The sequence below is a fragment of the Melanerpes formicivorus genome, unplaced genomic scaffold, assembly GCF_026170545.1.
Source record: "Melanerpes formicivorus ecotype bairdi unplaced genomic scaffold, bMelFor1.0.p_v2 SCAF_72, whole genome shotgun sequence".
Taxonomy (NCBI): Eukaryota; Metazoa; Chordata; class Aves; order Piciformes; family Picidae; genus Melanerpes; species Melanerpes formicivorus.
Window position 1 is genome coordinate 2,421,200 of NW_027142424.1, and position 23,531 is coordinate 2,444,730.

The 23,531-nt window shown below is 42.5% G+C and overlaps 1 protein-coding gene across 2 annotated transcripts in view; it reads right to left on the minus strand.

Annotated features, from left to right (window-relative positions):
* Positions 1–1,787: 1,787 nt before the first annotated feature.
* The window catches only part of MLXIP (MLX interacting protein), a 53,433-nt gene continuing 31,689 nt past the window's right edge, over positions 1,788–23,531 (minus strand). The window contains exons 6-17 of one of the 2 annotated variants that reach the window (XM_068163446.1): positions 23,268–23,439; positions 22,238–22,327; positions 21,328–21,419; positions 20,499–21,189; positions 16,288–16,409; positions 15,378–15,564; positions 14,438–14,562; positions 12,451–12,549; positions 11,326–11,453; positions 10,210–10,333; positions 8,181–8,310; positions 1,788–7,481 (exon numbers count right to left, since the gene is read on the minus strand). In XM_068163446.1, the coding sequence (XP_068019547.1) occupies positions 7,360–7,481; positions 8,181–8,310; positions 10,210–10,333; positions 11,326–11,453; positions 12,451–12,549; positions 14,438–14,562; positions 15,378–15,564; positions 16,288–16,409; positions 20,499–21,189; positions 21,328–21,419; positions 22,238–22,327; positions 23,268–23,439 (2,082 nt within the window). In that variant the 3' untranslated portion in view covers positions 1,788–7,359. The remainder of the gene's footprint in view (positions 7,482–8,180; positions 8,311–10,209; positions 10,334–11,325; positions 11,454–12,450; positions 12,550–14,437; positions 14,563–15,377; positions 15,565–16,287; positions 16,410–20,498; positions 21,190–21,327; positions 21,420–22,237; positions 22,328–23,267; positions 23,440–23,531) is intronic. The other variant, XM_068163447.1, reaches the window with a different exon arrangement.

The following is a 23,531-nucleotide window of genomic DNA, read 5'->3' on the forward strand; positions in this document are numbered from 1 at the left end:
AGAGGCCTCAGAGATGAGAACAGGCATAGAGGAGCTCCTCAGTGTAACTTAAAATGTAAAATAAATTAAAAAAAAAACAAACAAAAAAAGATCTAGTGAACATTGTTTTCCATTCTTTTACATAGAAAGCAAGCCCTGAGTCATTTACCCATTAAGGGGCCAATTTCCTTACTGCAGTGATTTTATTTGGCATAATTTCCATAGAGCAAATGGCGGTCCGCTTTTAGCACTGTTCAAGGATTAGCAGAATCAGCCACAAGAATAAGCCATTTCTATAACTGCATTTTGGCACATCAGCAATAGCAAAACCACCACAAAAATCACTAATACAAAACCAGTGCTCTCCTGCCACAGCTTCCTCCCAGAGAGGTTTGACAGCACCACTGCTGCAGCATTGTCATTTGTGCACTTGGTCAGGAGCGAAGTCAGGCTGAAGTGTGGGGTTTATCACTGCTCATTAAACAGCAGTGAAGAATCACTGCTTTCTACCAAAATGCTTTATGTGAGATTAACCTAGAGATAATTAAAAAAATAAATACAGAGAAAGAAAACTGCTATACCTCCTCCTGGAACCACAGGCCTGACTCATCAGTTCTCATAAACTCTATCAAGTCAAAGCCAGCAGTCACAAAGATGAGATTAACTAGCATCAGTTCCTGTGCAATGATTTTAAAATAAAATCCCTCTTTCCACTCCTCTATTACCTTTCACTTCTACTAGAGCCTGTCACCCAATGCTGTGTCCACTTGGCAAGAAAATCCAACATACCAATGAGGTGAGAACCGAAGCACAGAGAGGTGAAGTGTCCTGCTGGGGAAAAACAAAACTCAGTCATCACAGGCACAGCTGAAATGCTCTTTGTTTCATTTTGTAAATGGACTTAAGGAGCTCAGTGCCTAACACGGACATTAATTCCATGGAAATACTGTTATCCATCTCAGGGAATACTGTTATCCAATCTCAGTGCTGCTCTGTGGAGTCCACTGTCTGGCAGTTTGTCAGCCACAAGCCTCAAATCCTATCCTGCAAGAAAACAAGATCATCAGGGCTCCAGGCATTGGTGCAACCCCTACAGGCTTGAGAGTTTTACCTTTCTGGGAGAAACACCAGGGCTACCTTTGGATTTCTAGCCTGTCAAAAGCAGGTGCAGAAAGAAATGTCTGACTGTTCTGCTTAATACAATGAACAGCAATAAGGGTCTGATCACCTTAGGAACACATCAGGATGCCAATGCATTTGGAAAGTTAAGTTATGCAAAATATAGCAGAGCAGGCTCACTGGTTATTTAGAGTGAAGAAACACGTATACTCTGCAGATACCTAGACTTCTGACACTGGTTATTGTGGCCTGTCTGTTCATTCCCAGTCTCTAGCCTGCTTCAGTGAAGAGGAGCAGAGCTGACTACAGAGGTTAATTTTCAATTTTTGCTCGTCTGGCTAACAACTCTGGTGAGACAGGGAACAATCCAGCACAGAGCAAATACAGCCTGGTGGCCAATGCATGAAGCAAAAGAAATCACTTGTAAGCTCCAAGTAAGCTCAGAGTTGACTCTTTTGAACAAGGGCCCAAGGGCAAAAAGTTTCTTAAAAGGAGTCCAAGGTTCAGAAGTTCAGCAGTGGATATAAGACAAACAGATTCCAAAGGGGCAACTTCAGCACTGCTAAGAGGGATATGAGCTCTTGTCACCTGTCAGAGTTGTAAAAAGGATGGCAAGTGCTAGACCTGCTCCAGGAACAACTTCACTTTCCCCACACTCCCAGTTTAGAAAATAAAGGCATTGCAACCAGTTTCTTCCAAAAAATAACCTTTATTGTTTTGGTTGTAAATATAAAAAAAATGCATTGCACAATTTAACAGACCTACTGAAAAGTGCTACATATCAACAGCACAACAGAAGTTGTGTCATGCAACAGAACAGGAAACCTAGGCAAAGCAAGAGCACAACCTGAAGTCCTCATACCTCCAAGTTTTTGTGTTGTTTTTTTTTTTTCTTCCTTTTTTTTTTTAACAAGTATGAACTCCATTCACTTAAAAGACATTTAAATACAAGGTTAGAAGAAGAAAGAGAGCAATTTATTCATTGTATTGTTACTTAAAAGGCTTGCTCCTAACATTGGTGTCTTTTGATTCAAAACCTTATGCTGGAAAAGTTTGGATATAAAATCAGTTCAGACAACGGCAATCTATTATATACCTAAGATGTGTTTCTTTGTAACTGAATCAACTTTGACAGATCAAGCTACAATTCCATACTACCACTTCTGCTCTGCACAGTGAATGAGCAAGAAATCCAACCAAGAATGAAACAAAAGAAAGTTTGAGACCTTAAATAGTGTTGTGGGAACAACACTGTGGCCCTATAAAAGAAGAAATAAACAAACCCCAAACTATCTCCTCTGAAACTCAAGTGTATAAATTGAGAAGGACTAATAGAAAGACTCCTGTTGTCTCACCTAATCAAAAAAACCCACCTAAAAGTCACCAGCAGTCGTTCATAGTCCTCAAACATGGATATGACTGAGTCCATAAAGCACCTAAACCAGCTATCATCAGCCTTTTGATTCTGTGTGTTTTTCCATGCAATAAAGGTGAAAAAGAATCAGAAAGGAAAAGGTCAAAACAGTAGCAACCCATTTTATTTTCAGCAGTATCTTCTAGTTGGCAACATCAAGGCAAGAAACAGAAAGTGAAACAGCTTTCAAATGATTTGTACTCCAAAAGCTTTATCTTGCTAAACATCTTTCTACAGAGCTTCCCCCTCCTGCTCTCAAAGTGCTCCTCAGAGTTTTGTGCTTTTAAAGCAAACAAAACAAAATTTACCTGTCCCTGTCCCCTCTACTACACACACACTCCCAAGGGACTACGAAGGGATGATATTTTTTTGATGCAGTTTGCCAGCCTTTTGTCTTTTCAAGCCATTCCAGATGTAGAGGCTTAAGCATCTGCACGTTTGCTGGGTTTCTGCTGAGCTTCCGGTACGACAGCTTGCACGTGTGTGCGTGTGTGCCTGTGTACATGGGAGTAGAGGATGGTGAAGTCAGCAGAAAGGATGCAGTTTTTTCCACACACACACCATTTTCCACAATCTCAGTTTCAAAGGGACACAGTAACATCACAGAGAAAATGATCTTAAACCCCAGGGAAGCCCCACTCTGTCAATTCGCTGAATTGGGGGAAGAACGCGTGACTTAAGGTAAATCAAAGACATACAGGATGCCAAGATCTAAGGCACAGATGGAAACATTCTAGTGAGTCTCCCTTCAAGGAAGCCTTCCACATGGGTCTAGAAAAGTATGGAAGAACATGTCAATCAATCAGGTCAAAGAGTATTAATCAAGAATCCTTTGGTTTTGTGCAGAGATCAGACTATCAAAATGAAGCATGGACTTGTCTCTGGTTCTACTGCTCATTAATTCCTTCAGTTCTAGTTTGGTCCTAGACTCCCACCACGTACTCCTCCTGCTGACAGGGAGCATCATACAAGCCTAATAACTACAGCAGAAAATGCACAAATTCTCCAGAAGGGGAGATTGGGGTAGGGGCCATCTACAGTACACTGATTAATAGAATTCAAAGTCAGAAGGAATCACTCAGACCCTCTCAGTCTGACTTTGTGCTAATCACAGGCCCTTCCTTTATTGAGTGAAATACATTGGATTTGATGAAGGATGACTTGTACTCAGTCACATGGGGATTCTTTTGAAGTTCAGCACCAATTCACTGAAGACAGATGTGCATCATCCGTAGTTTGATATAGATTATAGGTACTGTGTGCTTTGCCTGCATGAATATACTTTGGTGACACTGAGGAAATCAGATCACTTAAAGCAGGGTTAAAGAAAGTGTTACCAAAATTCTTTTTAAAGCAATATAGTATTTAGACTCCTCAATAGGTAAGAAAGACAGACTAAGGAGTTCAAATGTAAACCAAAGTGGAAAACTAGGCAGGAATTAATACATACATGGTCGCTCTCTCTTCATACCACTCCTCAGTAGTTCTACTCTGCAGATGTGAGACATTAACCAGCTATTTCCTTCTGTGTTTGCAAATGAACTGAAATCACAATGCTCACAAGGCTGACTGATAAAAGAATTCTGATTTGCAATCAGACAAATCCACTGAATCACTGCTTCAAAGAGCAGCCACATCATTTCTGCTAATTGCACTGCGTGGAAAGCATCTTTTCACTTCTCCTTCCCTCCCTCCTACACTCTTGCCTAAGTAAGCAATCTTTAAATTTTTTTTTGTCTTTTCTATATTAACATTTGCAATCTTTTAATAGTGCCATGAGCTTCTTTCTCCACCACAAGTTATTTAAATAAGCACACTCCCTCCCATTTTAAGCAGCTCACAGTGCAATGAGCATGACAGGTTTTCCATCCACATCCAAATAAAAGCTGCTAATAGACAAAAATTTTTAGCAGTTCGGTCACGCTAGCCCTTCTCAGCCATTTAAGGTCCCTTTCAGCTTCTAACCCATTCAGTGACACCTGAGATGTTGGGATTTAAGCTCACAGGACTTCCCTAAGCTGTGAAGTATGCCTGTAGTGTACTTGGCTTGTTGAGACAAAACTCTTAATGTCATTGATACTGGTAATGGTAAAAATCGAGCCACAGTCATTGCCTGACAAGCAGGAGACCACACTGCAGGGGAGGCATTTCAGAATGTGTTCATCTGAAAAGCAGAGCAAAACCAAAAGTTGCACTGCTCCTGGACAATTTACCTACTGATTTCCCTCTAGAAAACTGGATACCTGTTTTTAACATGCCCATACACATGCAGGTATGGTGAGACGGCCCAGTACGAGAGAATCTGAGGGACGCTCCCCAGGAAATCAGAATGGTAAATGACTTCACTGGAATCAAGTTTACAATCAGTGATCAAAACAGGAGGATTTACAGCACTAGTTTATAAAGGAATTTACATTTCAACACTTGTTATCCAGATGCATCCCAAAAACACTGCTTAACTGATCAGAACGTCATGCACGAAAGACATAGATATGGATTGCCCCAGAAAATCTACTCACTATTTACTTACTATGACAACCTTTTGTACACTATTTCCACAAACTATTCCTTAGCTGAGGCCTGGATTTTTGTTGGTTCTGTCACACAGACAGGTTTTCACACATGCCATAAACTTCAAATGATATGTCAGATCGACTGTAAAAAAAAATAAAGAAAGAAATGAGCATCTCCTCATTTGCTTCCACATTCACAAAGAAAGGTGTGTGGCTACTTAACTCCTGTCTTTTGTCTTCTCTTTAGGGCTATGAGGATGGTTAAGGGACTGGAACATCTCTGTTATGAGGAATGGCTGAGAGTCCTGGGGCTGTTTAGTCTGCAGAAGAGAAGACTGAGAGGAGATCTTATTAATGTTTATGAATATCTGAAGGGTGAGTGTCAGGAAGAAGGGTCCAGTCCCTTTTCAGTGGTGCCCTGTGATAGGACACGAGGCAATGGATACAAACTGGAACCCAAGGAGTTCCACCTGAACATGAGTAAAAACTACTTTAGTGTGAAGGTGCTTGAGCCCTGAATCAGGCTGCCCAGAGAGGTTGTGGAGTCTCCTTCCCTAGCGACTTTTAAGACCCATCTGTGCATGTTCCTGTGTTACTTGCTCTAGGTGATCCTGCTTTCAAAGAGGGGTTGGACCCCGTCTGTGGAGGTTCCTCCCACCACCTACCACTCTGTGATTCCTTTCCTTCACAACAGTACCCTTCAGTCTCCTAAACTCATGATACCTCTGCTCAGGGATAGTTTTCTTCTTGTTACAGTCCTGCTCACACATAAGCAAACTCTGCAATGAAAGCCATTAGCTGCAGCATTTCAGGACAAAACCGAAAAACTCTCCCCATGCTTAGCCCTGCTCCCCAAGCCTATTGTTTTTTTTTTTTAAACTTTGGCCCACCAAGTGGAGAAAACTTGGGACAATGCTGAGAAAAACTTCATACCCTGAAGGAGAACCTACTGACCCCATTTCAGCATGTGCAATGCCCAAATAGTTTAGCTGCTCCTCTTTTTAGCACTGTGACAGCCTGATGATCACTTCCAGGAAGCCTGCTTTTGAACCTAGAAGACAACTCAGTGGAGGTACCAGGGAAACAATACCCACAGTTTGCATAGCTCTTGAGAATCAGAACCAGTTAAAGAGTGTTAAAAGGGTCATAGGATCATTCCAGACAACGAACAATCAGCTGGAATGAATATCCCAGTGCTGCCTCAGGGTGGACAGGTTATTACAGCTGTAATGAGACTAAGTTTGTCTGCAGCAGAGCATGGCGCTTGCTGAGACTGTCACAGAGAAATGTTCTGTAGTATTTTGGGGTTTAAACACATTTCTGTATGCTAGGTCCTTCAGGTTTTTCAGACAGAAGGCAGAAAGAACCAGCAAAACAGATGAAGTACAGAACTGACTACAAGTCCATGTGGTTTGATAGAGTTTCTGAGAGAACAAAACAAGCCATTTTTTTAGCATTACAAACTCAGTTCTTGTCTCTGAAGCACTACTACATTTATCTATGGGTGTGTTTTATATGCACACATTTTATGAGGAAGGCAGCTGAGCTCTGCAGAGTGCAAGAAAACAGTTCACGGAGTCTCTGCAATCTAAAACCGCTTTCTGGCACCGAGTGCACAGCCTGCTGCTCGCCTGCGATGGCTCTATCAGGAAAAAAAAGTAACAATCAGCTCCTTTACTTGCTAGAAAATACAGCATGTCTTGAAACTGATCATATTGCAATGATACCCTCCCTAAAATGAAAATACACAAAACAGAGCCTGAGATTTTAATTCTAGTATTTTTGCCATGAGGTGACATCATTGATGGATTTTTCTTCTCCTTTGGTTTTTATACGATCCTGTTGAACAGTTTTCACGATTCAAGTAAAACAAATGGAACTGAATACCAGAAACCAAAATAAAAAGCATATTTTGTTTCACAAAATCCAAAGCATGTTTCTCCTTGAAATACATTCCTTGGTGTACAAGATTTACACTTCAGAGAACTTAGTACTTGAAGCTGTTTCGTAGAAATACGTTTCTTGCATATAGACACATGCTGCATTGATGGAGATATATTGCTGCCTGCAGGACTCAAACCTGCTAGAATTTACCTGAGCTTGGTGTTTTCTCACTTAATGGAGTACAGCACAGCACTGAAGAGGAATCAAAACATTACAACAATGTTGCATCACACTTCCATGTGTTCTGAAGGCAGAGCCAGAAGCCCGGAACAACGCCTCGGGTGATGGAGAGAACTCTTTCTAAAGTGCACCAACTGAAAGGAGACTCGCCAGGCTGCTAGGCTGGCAGGTTCTCCACCCCTTGTACAAGCAACTCATTGTCTTTGGTTGTTAGGTTTCACCAGCTGATTTGTTCATCTTGATGACTGCCTCAGCAGCTTGCTCTGGCAGGCACGATGGATCTGACAGAATTGAGGTGGTTGTACTTAGATGCCGGAGGGTATTCAACACCACTAGGGGAAAAAAAAGGCCAGAAAAGGATCAAGAAAAGTCATTAGTCTGACAGCAAACAGATCCATGCACGACACAGTGCAGGTACTCTAAGGCAATTGCACATGACAGAATAAGAGAAAAACTGCAACATATTCACACCTCCACACAGACTGACAGCAAGAAACAAAGATGTGCAAGAACTGTGCCCAGGGAACAAGGAATGGGGATCCAGGACTTCAGAAAACCCCACTCATTTCTTCTACAAAAGAGACTTGGTAATTCTAACCGTAAATGTAAATACTTGCTGGATTGCAAGGGGTAAGGCTGAAGCAGTCCTGCCCAAACAGAAGGTCATTCCAAAGCTGAATACAACTCCCAGAAGTCTTCTTTCATAACCAGATAAATCACACTGCCAAACTTACTCCATCTAGTGCAGAGTATCTGAAATTTACATGCAGCTTGGGACTTTTAAGTTCTGATATCTAGATTCAGCAATTTGTTGGTTGCTTTCTTTTTGATCAGTTTTAAGTATGCAGCCAAGCATCTTCACAGTCACAAGAGGTTCCTATTTTTCCACTGAGACAATAAAAAGGAACTGTAAGTCTTATTCAGCATCATATGGTTTCTTTGTCATCCTCTGACTTTCATGAATTAGTAGGTATTATGTATGGTCAAACTTCATAGAATCTGGAGTAACCTCTGGATAGAATTTCACTTACTTGGCCTCAGAACAGGAAGAGGGCAGTGCTGATCCAACCAGGCCATTGCAGTTTGATTCAGATCCTTAAGGCTTGTGGTGGAAACCATCCCATTGAAGGACTCAAACAATGGCTTAATAATAATGCTGAACTGCAAATCAAATGTTAAGGGAGACAACCAAGGAGGAATTCAAAACACTCTCCAGGAAAGGCTACTACAGCTCAGTCTGCAGAGAAAACAATGGATTTTCAAATGGGCTTCAACTACCATAGAGATTGCAACATCACAAAATTAATTTTTTTAATCTGCTAACACTAAGACAAAGGAAAAAACTGAACCTCAGTTCCGAGTGAAGCTCATTATTTTTTGCAGAATTCCTCCACAACTCACCTGATCTCTTACAAACCAACTGCATGCCATGGCACCGCTGCAAGCATACAGTAATTTGTTCAATTTTTTTCATTGCCACCTTGTTCACACAAGACTGATCCTTTCACAGCAACAGGAACTAGAAGCTATAGTGTAACCACACCACTTAGCGTATCACACCACTGGTGCATTCAAGGTGGATTACCTGGAAATTGTGAGCCCAGCATAGGCCAATGGTGCAAGTATTTGGGCAATTTTTCAGGCAGATTTTTCAGCAAACACTCAAGCTGTCTGCAACTGCAGCTAACCAAAGACTGCCAAGTATGTCAGTGTTCTTACAGATAATCAATTGTGTGGCGAGGATTCCCACACGAAGGACCAGACTTGCTTATCTGCATCTATATGGGCCAGAACAGTAGCACGCTGACTCTCAGGCTTTTCTTTTAGCTCTCTACCATCACAGCTTGGAAGGATGGGCTTGGAGTTGGCAACAACCTTCCTGGCAGAAAAGGAGCAGACAGGAGTCTTAGCCAGCAGTATATTAAAGTGAACAGAGCACCACCACAAGCCTCAGTTGGCAGCAGCTCCCAGGCTTTCAGATGAGCTTGCCTGAAATGGTGACCATAAAGCATACAAATATATTTATTTCAGAAGCTGATTGGATGCTAAAAATTCACCTGAAGGCTCCAAATCTGTGGTTTTACCATGATACTCCAGGAGGGATTTTCTCACTATAGTCAGCAGCATGTGAGAACATGACCCAAAGCAATCTCAGCATTGCCACACACCCCCACATCTTTCTCACTGTGCTTGACAATCAAGATAGGTCTAACAATTGCCCAGAATACTTGATGGAGTTTGCATGCCCTTACAGACTTCTACAGAGTGACATGAGTATTCTCCTCTCAATATTCTAATATTCAAGAGTGTTCTATTTCGGGGTTGTCTCCAGTAGCCCAAGATCAGATTACTCATTTCCATCCTATATGCGACAGAAACTGTGGCTTTTTTGGTATTTGTAAAGAAACTGCCCTTCTCTCTCTTACAGTCATTTCATGAGGAGATTTTTTTTGTTAGTATTATCACTCACCCCTGGACTTTGTCAGCTTTTACTGCAAGACATTCTGAAATATGTCAGCATGTGTTAAGGATTCAACCCAGCTGTTGGAACAACTACTGTATACAGCAAAGCAAAAATGCAGTTAAGTCTGTTGCATTCAGTTTGTGTCTTTCTACCTCCTGTTTTACTCATTCACTTACAAGAGAGAAACATGCAAGTTTTAAAAACTGCCTTTGCAACAGCTTCAGTGATTGTAATACTTTCAAGAAAATAAAAATCTTTCCTATTCTCTGTTCATTTCTTCCAAAAGACTACAAGAGCTGCAGTTACACAAGGAGTCTATTAAATACTTCCTTCAGTGTAACAGCCCACCAGGAAAACCTTGCCCTTGTATTGCATTTTATTTCCAAGTTACCACTCATACTTTAAGGTGAACAAGTTCTGCCTCACAACAGCCTGTAAGGCAAGGGTTTGTATCCACACACAGATGTGAATGAAAACTGAGGGCATCTGTTATTTAAATAACTTGGCTTAAAGTCACAGCACCAGAATCCAGAGTTGTTGGCTCTAAATAACTTAGTACTGAACTTCAGGTTCAGCAGGTTGATATAAAAGGATACAATCCAGAACTTCCAGTTCTGCAGGGTCCTGCTTCTCACATACTCATCAAACATCCTCCTCATGTGGTCAAATCTCTGCCGCGTTACAGAAATCCCGGTAGCAGGGAGCTGCTGTTGACAAGAACTGAAAAGGTGTTCCAAGATCAGATTCCTCATCAGAAAGGACACACTTCTCTTCCAGACTATATGACAGCATGAGAAAAAAGTATGCATCTCCTATATTCCCAGTACATAATCCCTCCAGAACGCCATTGTTACAGCCAGGACTACATATACTGTTTTCTCATCAATTTTGTCTGCATTCACACAGCAAAGCTACTTCTCAAGCTGCTACACACTCCTTACAAGCAACAGAACTGTGTAAAGTGTAAAATAGAACAGAGTAGGGTTGGTTTTTTTTAGAAGAAGGCACATTAGGAGTCAAGGTAAAAATTACAGTTACTCCTGAGCAATGGTATAGAAGAAAATATTACAGAGATTCTTAAGAAACAGATCCATTTAAAATAAAAGCAAACACATGCCATCATACTTTTAAATAAGAATAAGAGGATTTTGATTTGCTGGCAAGTTTAACTCAGTGCCTAAGCCTAACACTTCTGTAGATGAAAGAAAACCCACTGGGGTTCTCAATGCACTTTGCAATAGTACATAACTATTGTAAACCCACAGAAGAAACTGAGGCACCAGGAAGGTGAAGAGACTTAGCAGTGGCAAGCTCCATGATTCCAAGTCCTGTCTCATGCACTCAGCTACATTATCCTCTCAAAACTGACTGCATTTGGAAAGAAAACTGCAGCAAAGCCATCATGCAGAGTAAGTGTTCAATCACCCAGAGAGCATGGCTTTAAAAAACTATCATCACTGGCTTCTCAGAATTATGCTACTTGACCTGATGTATTTTTTCTGATGCTGCCACTGTTGTGTGTTCATGCTCAGAGTTTGCTGAGAATCCCCAGGGCTTGCTGCCAATGCCCAGCCCACAGCAACTATCCATTTTTGTTTGGAAGCTAGTAGCAGCTCTGTTCCAACACCCATCCGAGGCAGATATTCCCTGTTGTTAGCCAAAGCAACATGCAAGCTGCTCTGCTTCATTACAGAAAGCTCCCCGAGTCTCACATGATGGCAGCGTTTAGCTCCTCGATTTCTTCCCGAAGGCGCCTGGTTTCCTCTTGCATCTGTATTCTTTCCTGCTGTAGCTTAGCGATATATTCCACTGTTTTCTGCAGTGTGATTGCATGGCTGATCTAGACCAAACACAAACATAGAGCTCACTTTCTGGAACGAAGCTAGACAGATGAAGGATTTACCCCTAATTTGCTGTAACATCCTGGGGGGAAACAAAACCCAACCCTGAGAGTATTTGTAAAGCTGTGGACACAGGATCAAACCCTTAATGGCAGCTGGGTGATACTAGATGTAAAGAGACCCAGAGGGATTTTTCCAAATCATCTGAAGTGAGTGGCCAGGCTCCTGACTCCTCCTGGCAGGTAAAGATCTTGCCAGTGTAGGAAGTTTTAGAAATTTCACTGGACTTTTTCGTTCTTCCTCTGGCTCACTGACATCTTTCAACAGTATTTGAAGGCACACAAGGCAGCTCTGCCACCCTCTGACCTGCGGTTAGCACAGCATGAAGCCTAAGCTAACAAGCTGTGTTCATAAGTAGGTAATATTAGCTCAAAGTATATTAAAGAGGCTCGGCACTATTATCAACGGCATCTACCTGGCTTCTGGCTAGCTCATGGTTCAGGAAGAACAAGCTTACATTACTGGCTGGAACATGGTTTTTTTCAAGTCAAACTATGGGGACCAGACTTCATCCAGAATGGGTAAAAAATGCCACTATTCCAGAAGAAAGGTGACATTAACATTAAATGCAAAGTCATCTTTTGCTGCAAACATGACAAAAATACTCGTTATTGGGGTCTCAAGGGCAAGTATTGCCAAGGTCAGTTTTCCTTCTTTCCCTGTTGTTTTTAAAGCTGCAGCATCTCACCCAACAAGACCTCTTCAGCATTTGAAGCTGCATCAGAAGAATAATGTCTAAAAGATAAAATGCTTTCACACACTCTTCTGCCTGTAAGCTATGGATTTATTACCCTTCCCAAGTCCCCGAGTTCAAATATCTCCACTGACTGACTGGCATTCTCCATCAACAGTGGGGAGATTATATTTATTAACAAGACTGTTCAGAATGGCTCTTTCTTATATGCCACATTAAGCTGCTGCTGCCAAGTTACTTACCAACTTGGAGTTGGTTGTAACCAAGCTGTTCAGAGTACTGAAACCAATCTTGATATTGTACCTTCGTTTTTGTTCTGAAATGTGCTTCATTCTTCGGTTCTGCATAAAGACAATTAGCTCAGTGTATGCTGTGCTCTTTTACCATTCCACTGCTATGACTGTTCCAGCTATTCACATTCAGTGTCATTTTGTTGAATTCACAGTCTTCTCAAAGACACATGAGCATAAATTTGCAAACAATGATTTCATTTACTAAAAGAAGCGGCTAGTGTATTAAATCCAATTCCTTGCAGGCTTTCTTTCTAAAGTAAAATTTTCTGTTTAAGACTGTTACACCATTTCCTTTTCTGAAGTCAAAGTCCATTCATTGAGGCATGTAAGGAGTCAGGGTCTTGTTGAAGCTTTTAAGTTTAAAACAATCCATATCATTTGTTCCTACTACATCCATAATGTCTACTGATGTAGCAGGCAGACTGATAAAAAAGAAAATGAAAAATAGAATCCACAACTCTGGCCTAGCCTGAGGATAAAGGCTTCCTCAGAAAATCATGTTTTCATTTCTAGTGCTACAAATTTACAAGCTGTTTCAACCAAAATTCTTGGAAGTAAATAAGGAGGCTGCACATTAAGAATGCATTCTGGGCAGGGCTAGGTTCTCTAGCAGTAGCTCAGCATCAACCTATTTTATAATGGAGGAAATCAATGTAATAAAGCAATGAAAATGCTGCCCAAAAATACAGAAAATGTAGGCTCAAGAGCAGAACTGAGATTCCCATGCTTTGCCAAACTGAAAAACTAGTATTACCCAGCCACAGAGAACTGTTTAGTCCAACTAGCAATGCAGAGGAGAAAAAGAACACACACAAGAGACTGGCAAACACCACTGGTTTTGTAGTCTTACAAATGAGTTACTAACAGCACACATCCAAAGCAATTCCTGTAAAACAGGTGTGTTCAAACGGCTATAAAGCCTATCTCGTTGCAGTGTCCTTACTTTTAAGAACACTCCTCCATCTAGTGGCCACTTTCTTACCATAGGCCAGTCCTAGTTCCTGTGTTCTTTTGCTCTTCAGCAGCAAGAACAGGCTGCAACTACCAATTGTGAGCATTTATACTTAAAACTTCCATGAGTAACTTGCAGCATGCTCAGAAAAGGGCAGTTCTGATTCTCTTCTGCAGCAGAACTAGAATCCAGTGCAATCATAGGTCGCAAGTGTTTAAACTTTCTGCCCTGAGAGTAATCAAACTGACATCAACTCAGATACATAAAGACAGAGAAGACAAAAAAGCCTTGGCACTTGAAAAATGGTTCAGCAAGACCGACAACAGAATGAATGAGAGGATTACAGACAATTGCCCTGCACTGGAGGGTTTTGGTGGCTGAGTTTCTCATACCATCACAGTGTTCTGACAAGGTCAGCTTAGGTATGAGGACCAGCTGGCTTGCAATTGCCATCTCTGGACCACCAAGTTCTTACCCTAGTAATTCTCAAAGTGTTTTACAGGTATAACTTGCAGAGTTTGTGGAGCAGCATAGCATTACTGGAAACATGGAAGTAACCCAGGAGGTCAAGAACTCCCCTCTCAGCAATAGCCAGAGCCCTGCAGACTGAAGACCCTCAACAGAACAATGGCAAAAGCCATGGTTTAGAAGACTAAGCCTGAAACTGTTGACCAAGTAAACTGAGACCTGTCACAGCACTCCTGCGTGTCTCAGCAGGAACTGCTGTCATGACCATAAGGACGTGCAGAAGTACAGTTAAGACTGGCCCCTCTGGTCATACATCCCTATGGATCAGAGTAGATGACAAAGGTCTGATATTTTAACTTGAACAGAGCAGCATAGATGTGGTGCAAGCTAAACATCAGGCACAAATACTCCACTGTTCCTGAAGCACAGCTTAACCCTCTGGTCCATGCTCAGACATGAGGACAGAAAAGCAGCTAGAAAGGCAAAGAAGAGCACCTCAAAAGAAAGGACACACACCTTAAATGCAGCCATATTAGGGTCAGTGGTAAGTTTTCCTGAGCAGCTGCTCTGGGGAGACTGCGGACTGGGGCTCTGCTCAGAGGTGCAGGGGGAAGCTTGGCCTGAATTCTCACAGTCTCGACCTTCATGAAGGAAAAAAGACAAGTCACATTAGCAAACAACTCTGTAGCAAATCTAACTGCTGAGAAGCTTCTCTTCAGAATTGAGCTGAAATACAGTTAGCAACTGAATTGCACTCATCAATGAGGCAATGACATGCTAGAAATTGTCAAGATTGCTGCAGAAGCTTCAGTATTTCACAGCACAAAGCTACTACATCCCAAATAATGGCATGTAATACTCCTTTCACACACACATCAGCAAAGACATGTTGAAGGCATAGGCTGCCATCCCATCATCCTGCTAGACTCCTTCATTTGAGGATCTAAAGGCCTGGGACATGATGGTGGCACTTAACAAGCTATTTACCAGCAAAACCAAAAGCATGGCCCTAAAAGCAGCCCAGATACCACCATATTGACATGCCTGCAAAAGGGGTCTTTGCACTTACCTACTGTTAAAAAGAATTGTGTCTGAGATTCTCCAAATCAACATTATAGTTATGATACTGAACAATAACCCTACCCAGCACGCTCTGCACAGATACCTTCCAAACAGGTTGAATTTCTTGGTGACTATCATAGTAGAAATGACATCCTTGTAGGAAAGAGCCACTTATAGGAAGCACAAAACGGCAGTTTGTGGGAATGCTGCACAGTAGTTCAAGATAAAAATGGCAAACAACTTGGATGCAACCAAAACTGTAGGGTAGAAGGCCCTAAAAAGCTTTTTCTTCAAAAATTATCCATGGATCCTCAAGGCCCATTTACACCCTGCTTAACCAATGGAAACACACTTAACTTGTGCAGGAGAGAATGCTTACAGCTTTCTAACTTACTAGGTGTAGGTGAGGGAACTTGTGAGCTGCTACGGGGGGAAGAGATTTTCTCTCCTTTCACCAACACATCCTGGACTACACTAGGAGAGAAGAGATGTGAGACTGTGGACTGGGTTTGTTGACTACTTGGTGCTCGCTGTGCTGGACCAACCAGAATGTTACTATGGAACTCCGTCACCCCGGGAGCCTGGGAACAGCACATAAATAGTACAGAGAAAAACAGAGAAGAAAAAAAAGAGAGCAGGAAGAGGGGGTTGGGGGCGAAGGGAGAAAAGGGATGAGAGAAAGGAGAAATAGGGAGAGAGAGACAAAAAGAGAGAGAGATATGTTACCTTGCCTTTCACTAAAAGGAGCAAATACATGATTAACAATCTGATGACATGAAACAAGGGCTAATACATAAGGAACTGGCAGGCACTGAAGTCAGGCCTTTGGCAGGAGACCAAGATCCTTTCATAACTTAAGGCAGTATTACAACTCATCAACTGCATAATATACTAAAAACTGTTTCCATCTTCCTGCATTCAGTATATTGGGAAACCCATTTTTATAGTCAAGGCATGTTTTTCAGTACGTAAATGGAAAGATGACATCCTGGGCTCCTAGCTGCTGCAGGATTAGTAACAAGCACAAACAATCCCCATTCACAGTGCTGTGTATACATGCCTCTTTGTAATCTTACTGTCATGAGAGACAAGAGTCCATGAAGACTAAATAGTGCTTCCAGGCCCATAAAATAGCTCAATCTAAAACATGCAAACATGATGCTGAATGCACAAATGCATATGCTGGGCAACAGGGGCTGTTTAGTGGGCTAGTTGCCCACCTGAGCACATTATGGCTCTAACTACTTGCAAATAACAGGTCTAAAAAAAAATAAACCAAGTATTTTTTTTTTTCTTCTCCTTACTCTGACAATTCCAGCTGGTGCAATTGCAACATTAGACTGAGACGTGGCTGGCGTCAAAATCCCCTCTCTTTTTAAAGGTGATGGAGTTACAATCACAGCTCTGGACTGTCCCTGAAAGGCAGCTGAAGAACACAAGTTGGAACAGTTAATGCAACAGGAAAAGGGAAAAAAAAGCTTGTCATAATTTGTCATTGCACAGGGGAATGGATTAACAGGCACCAATTTGCTACTATGTCATTGCAATACAAAGTGCCACCAGTTTTCGATCTCTCCCATGAATCCAGTACAAGGGACTCCAACACATCAGTCATTTCTGAGGCTTTGAGCATCACTGTCACTGTTTCAAGGTGAATTTATAGAGGTACCCAGTAAATCAGAGAGATGAAGTATCTTCACACTACCAGTTTCACAGGAGGGTCATCTTCGCTGCTTCTCTCACACCCACACTTCTTGGATTGTTCTGCTGACCCAGAAAGGGTCAGTGACAGAAATCAACTGAAGGTTCTTGCACTATCTGACTTCATGGGCGCTTTACATGACACACAAGCACAAGACAACCAAACACTGGGGAAACAGCACCAAAATTCCAGAAAGAAGGCTAAAGAACTAGGAGCTCTGTAGTATCAGACAGCTAGAGATAATTGTGAACAGTGGCAACTGTTTCTACAGAGGAAGTCACATTTCTCAAAGGAAGTCTGGACAGGAAGCTTGTCCCCATGCCAGGAATCAGAATCCCCACTCAAGATCATTGTCTTGACCACTACAGTATTCTAGTCTAACATCAGTCATGGTCCTATATAACCAATGCAGATGCACAGCTATTGACACAGCATTAAGGCTAATGTTGCTCTTGCCCAGACTTCAGAAAGAACAGACTGACTGTCCTAAGGGTCACCTAAGGGGGAAGGGGGACAGAGATACGGCTTCTGATTGCTTTTTGAAAAACTGAATCCAAACTTACTCTGTTTCATTCTAGCCTGCTGAAGCCTGCACTGGCTTCAGATCTCCTTTATACTGCTATGGTCATTTGCACTGTCCAGGTGTCCACGGTAGACTCAGGAAATCACTTGCACACCACTCTACTGCTATGACCGAGGTCCTCCACAGAGGCTGGTTCCAATGCACTGACAGACACTCCAACTGACTTGCTGACACACGCTCACACACTCATTTGGACAGTGTTTCCCCCGCAGTTCAGACCCTTGGTTTCCCACAGCAGGCTCAGGTGCCAGAGTCCAGTTAAACAAAAAGCAATGGGAGTGGTACAGCAGCAGGAGCAGCTCAAGCTGAGTGCCTCCAAAGAGGGACCCCAAGCAGAAATCTCTGGGCAATTACACCCTTAAAATCTATGCACCTGCCCCTCACACACCTTCTGGTCCAGTGGTGATTTCTTGTCTGGTATCTTCTAACACTTTATTGGATTCCTTCTCTGTCTCCAGGTAGGACATTAACTGTTCTTATCTTGTCCAGCTGCAGCTTCTGCTGATGGTTGTAGCTTCCTTATCCTCTGGTTCATGCTGGCTCTGGAGGGCCTGATTTTGCTTAACTAGCTAAAAGTTCAGCACATCTAGGCAAAAGTTCACAGCTTGTGGCCTAAGGCTTCACAAAATCCAGCTACTCATGCTAAGGAAGTAAAGCCTAACAAACAGCATACCAAATCACACATCATCATGCTGTAACCTCTACATCCTAATGCTAAATGATAGACTCTGAATGATTAATTCTGTTTAAAACTTATTTAAACTAACCAACTAGTATATTTCTTAACAATACTAATAAAAAGTGTCAGAATAGCTCTGTTCCTGCCAACCTCAGCAGTTTAACATCAGGATAGTGAAGGACACACACAGAGCAGAACAAGGAGACACACAGCATACCTAACATCCTCTTCCCTACTGTGACTAACAACCGCACTTTGAATCAACTGAAGTTTCTGTGCAGCCTTTATTAGAAAGCCTGTGGATTGCCCCAGCCTTGTGCCAGCCCCTGTTTGGGTCTATCTGGCAGAGAGCACTGTCACTCTGACACAGGGAGTTCATTCTCTGAGCTTTTCCACATGTAAAGCTGGAACCACAACCCTTTCACTGTTCACTAACGTTCAGCTGGACTTAGGACATCTCTGTTGAGCTGAAGAGCCTGCTCTTACCAGTGCATTAGTGCTGCCAAACAAACATGTCACTTGTGACTTCCACACTTGGGCAACTGTAACAATCAGCACACACTTGGATGCCTTTTTAGATTTCTCATGTTTCTATCCTACACATGCACCTTCTGCAGACTTCCCCCTCAAAATCAGAACATTTCTTCTGAAGTGATGACAGCAGATTGAAACCTTGGACTTGAGGAGACAACCTATGCAGATTTGAGTCCCTGTATCACAGGGCAGTAAATATTACGCATCACTGTCTAATGCTAGTGAGAAGGCAATTTGTTTCATAGTCATGAGATGATTTGTTTGTCCTGAACACAAATGACAGGCATAAACACCTTAGTTATGAGCATTCATGTTTGTTCTATTGCCAAATGAGTACTCATGTTTGTTCTAATGCCAAAAATAAAGCTCCAGTCTTTACATAAACCCTTGAATTTGCCCTCTGAGCTTGGTGTCTCAGTAGTTTTGGAGCACTGTGATCTCTGAACACATGCTGCTGTCAGAAATGAAAAGCAGCAACAACTTCAGATGAGAAGCAAAGCCATTTGTTGGGATGGGCCAGAAATAACTGATCAAGTACTGGGAAAGTGATGTATGGGGTGAGGAACAACCCAAGAAGCACTAAGCAAGCTAGGAGCACAAGCCTTCTGAAAATTAGACTTGCCTACAATGCTTTATTAGGTGATGAGTGAATGTCTCAGCTGCTGAAAGTACACAGACTCTTGCTTTGCAATATACCATAGACAGAAGCACTGCTATTAACAACCTAGTGCTATTAATAATGGGCCAATTTGTTCCCATTGACATGCCAGAATTAGCTCTGTGGGTCTGTTCTACTACTGAGCAGTGTTTTTCTGTTGTTGCTGTTTGGTTTTGTTTGTTTGGGGTTTTTTTGGGGGGGTGAGAGGGTTTGGTTGTGGTTTTGGTTTTGTTTTTTACTTTTTTTTGTCTCCTTTGGTGGGTAACCACAATGCCCAGACCTCACAGACACACCTACTCCTTCCTAAAGCCTGTTTAACAATACTCCTCCAGGCAGGCTTTTTCTTGGATTATTGTTGCACATTTCAGGTGGTTGAAGTCACTTGGCCCCCAGCCAGCACAAGTCTAAAACCAGTGTGCAATAACCCCAGGAAAAGGTCTTGCTCTAGCCTTGAGCTTTCCCACAAGAATGACTACATGCAAAACTCTCTGCTCACATTTGCTATTTTTAGCCTTGGGCAGTGCCAGAGGCTCCAAAATGACACACCCAATGTGGAGGTCCCAGCTTGTCAGTTAGGCTCCCAACTGAAAACCACAAACTCCTGAAAGCAGCTGAAGAGTCTATAGATTGCTCGAAACAAAGATTTCCATCTCCTCCTGTCTACTCTCAGTCCTCCCCCAGTGAAAAGATTCTCCTCACCCAGGTCCTGGTAGAGAGCACTTATGGTAGGTGAGAGGCACCCTGCTGTGCCTCCACCGGGACCACTTCAACTGTACTGAGTCTCAAAGCATTTCAGTGACACCTAAGATGATCATCAGAATACACTTGAAGTATTACCAAAGGATGTACACAAGTAGGTACCATTGTGTTACAGAGTGTGATGATGCACAAGCAGGCCCAGTGACTTCTCCAGGGTAACTGGGGGAGCCAATGACAAGGACAGGTCTGCCACTCCCCACTCTATGCTATCTCCTTACCACCTCCTACTCTACTGTGACTGAATGCTCTGAAGGGCAGAATAAATCAGAACAGCATTTAGCACCAAAACCAAGGGTTCCCTGGGCCAGGAGCAGAGAGCTCTACTCCTCCTATGTGCTGAATCACCTACAAAGGTCAGCACTCATTTTACAAGGAGATACCATTTCTCACAGGTCAGCTTTTGACATTCACAACCAAACTGCTTCGAATCCTCACAGCAGTCCACAGCATCCCATTGTACAGACCAGCTACACACTAGCAGATTCAGGACTTCCTTGGATACCCTCAGGAAGCTGTATTTTTACTTATGCAAATCAAGAAGGTCTCTCCCTCCTCCTAGTCCCACTCAGAAAAGAAAAACATAGCCCCAGTGCTTCTCACCTGGGGTGATGAAGGCATTCTTTAACAATAAGGACACTGTTTCAGGCTTCGGAGCAGGCACTATTTTTTGTGACTGTTTGGGCTTAGGCTTCGGAGCAGGCACTGTTTTTTGTGACTGTTTGGGCCTTGTCCCAGCACTGGCCAGAGGAACAACTTTGGGGAGTGCAAAAGTCAACTGGGACTGCAGCTGGGGCCGGGGCTGCCCCTGCAGGACAGTAGTCTGGAAAGTCAGGTTACAAGGCACCCCTGCACTTGGCTGCTGTGTTGCCACGACAAGATTCTGGCTCTGGCTGAAGGTGGTGGCAGGGGCATTGTGGGTCAACGTAGCCGAAGCTGTGTGGGTGATAACTGTGGATTCACAGAGACCAAACTTCTGGGTTTCTGGGGCAGCAAACGCAGCTGGTGGAGAGCTTATGCTGGAATTCAGAGGCACTGCAGGCAATGGGGACTGCTGCTGCTGTGTCGCAGGCTGAAGCAGTGGCAAGGGCGTCTGAAACACTGGCAGAAAAGTTTGTGGCCCACTGAGAGACGAGTCAGGATGGATGAAGGATCCCTCGCTTCTAATGCTGGAACGCTGGTCAGTGACAGCATCAGGAATGACAGGAGCAGGTTCTGAGGAAGTAATCAGTCCATCACTGATGTTCCCTGCTGGAAGTGTGTTGGGCAACGAACCTGATGGCAGGACAGGAGACTGACAGAACAGAAATATATTACTGATTCAGATGTGACCCCTGAACTCCTTCTGTGAAGGACACAGCTCATCTTTGAATCTTCATAACACATACATGTCTGAGATGGGGCCATTTTAAACACTAACAACCTCTCTTACCTGGGAAGAATGGCTGCTGCTTTCTGTTGTAGCTGAGCTGACAGCAGACACAGAAGGGAAATAATTACTGGAACGACTGGGTGTGAATAAATCTGAAATTGGAAAAGCCACTATTAATTTTCTACTTTTCATACTCAAGGTACACCATTGCTAGATAACAAAAGGCACAGGAATATCAATAGTATTTAGCAAATAATGAAACTGCTGCTAACAGCAATGAATTCTCTTCCAGGGGAAGTTAGCTCTTCAGAGCAGACTTCTTGCACTTTTCACACAAGCTGTGGATAATACAGAAATCAGTCTGCTGTAGGCAAGAGCTAATCTCAGTGCAGTCCCACAAAATTCAGTTATCTGACACAGACTGCATGCAAGCCCAGAAGACAGATGTGACTTTTGACTTCCATGAAGATCCATAGCCATTAAAGTTGTCAGCAGTAGTTCAATGTCACATGCAGTTCTTGAGACCACCAGAAAATGTTCCAAGGCAAACAAAGTGAAAAGTCACTTCATCACTAAAAAGTGTTCAATTATTTTCCATCTTTAATTAATGAACCATTTATGGTCTAAATGCTCTTCTTTTGAAAGGCAAATTAACAACCAGGTTCAGAGACTGGAATAAACAATCCTAAAATGATTGTCGGGCTCAGGTAAGTAAAGGGCTGAGGTCACACTAACAAGGCAGTCTACCCACGTAGGTATCTACTAGAAATAATGAACAATGAAAACATCTATCAAGTGTTCTTCACCTTTCACTCAAATCTCCTGCCTTCTAAAGAATAGAGATCTGCAGCATTTACTCTTCTGTTAAAAACTGGTTCATAAACCACCGAAATTTTAAAGAAATTAATTGACTGTATACATATATATATATATATATATATATATATATATATATGAATATGATTCTTACCCTGAAAAGTCTCAAAAGTATCCATGAAATCAAAATTTGGCTGGAGAGGAATAAGCCCTGGTTGAATCATGTCAGCGTTTCCTAAGTGTGCTGTAAAATTCAGGAGACATTAGATTAGCTTCGCATCACTCGCATAGTAGCAGAGGCAGGAATATAGCATTTGGCTAGAACACCAACACACACTCCACAGCCAGGCTTGGCCAGAGTGTTCACAGGAAAAAAAACTGCTGCTGAAATGAACTGAGCATCTGCACTTTCTCATAACTACAGCACAGTTCTGAAATCAAATCCATTAGGGAATGAAGGCTTCAACAAGTAAAATTGAAGAGGTGAAACCAGAAGTCGCTCTGACAGCTGGGGATTGCCCAGCTTGGATGCCTCTTGCTCCCAAACCTCCTGTCCTGCCACTGCTGCACAACAAAACTTATTGGGAAGCACAACCTGAACCACCACAGCTCATAGCAGAGGATTTTCAAATAAACAGTCATCCATTTCATTTTGCCTCAAGTACAGTTCATATAAACCACAGTTGCTCTGGAGTTGCTCAGACAGCTTAGACATCTGTGCAGCAAGGATGATGCAGAGTGGACATCTCATGACCCTTTACACAGAGCCTTCAGCTAGGATTCAACAGAAGGTATAGCTCTTGGGATTGCTTTCACAGGAGACCTGACTTGCACTTCTTCAAAGGGACATATCCAAAGAAAAATAAACAGGCAGTCCTTTAAGAATATACACAGACATACATGCTTTGAGATAAACAACAATGCCTTTACCCCTGATAAATGTAAATACTGCTCATTACAGACTTATTCAGAGCAATATTGTCCCCTAAGAAGCTAAGTTAGAAATTAAATTTGGACGAATAATTGGGATTCCGTGACTTACCAAGCTATATTCTCTGACCTATTTTTAGCAGCATCAGCAAAGAAAGATAAATATCTAAGGCAAGAGTAGAAGAGCAGCAAAGCAACAAACCAGACTTCTCCCAGAGGTTCCCACTGCAACATAACTAACAGTCAACAAATACCTATGTCCCTGGAATTTGGCCAGGAAACCAGTTGATGTGAAGACAGCGTGGAGAACAGTGTGTCGGTGAACTCGGACATGAGCATGTCTGCATCCAAGAGGCTGCCTTCTTCCATAGGGACAGGGGTTTCTCTGCCATACCTTCTTTTTTGCCAGAGAAACACATCATCATCCTGCCAAAGGACAGGAAGAAAAGTCAGGCTGCCTAGACAATGCTAGAGCATCTGGTGCAGATAAAAACTGCCTTCATTTTTCACGTGTGGCA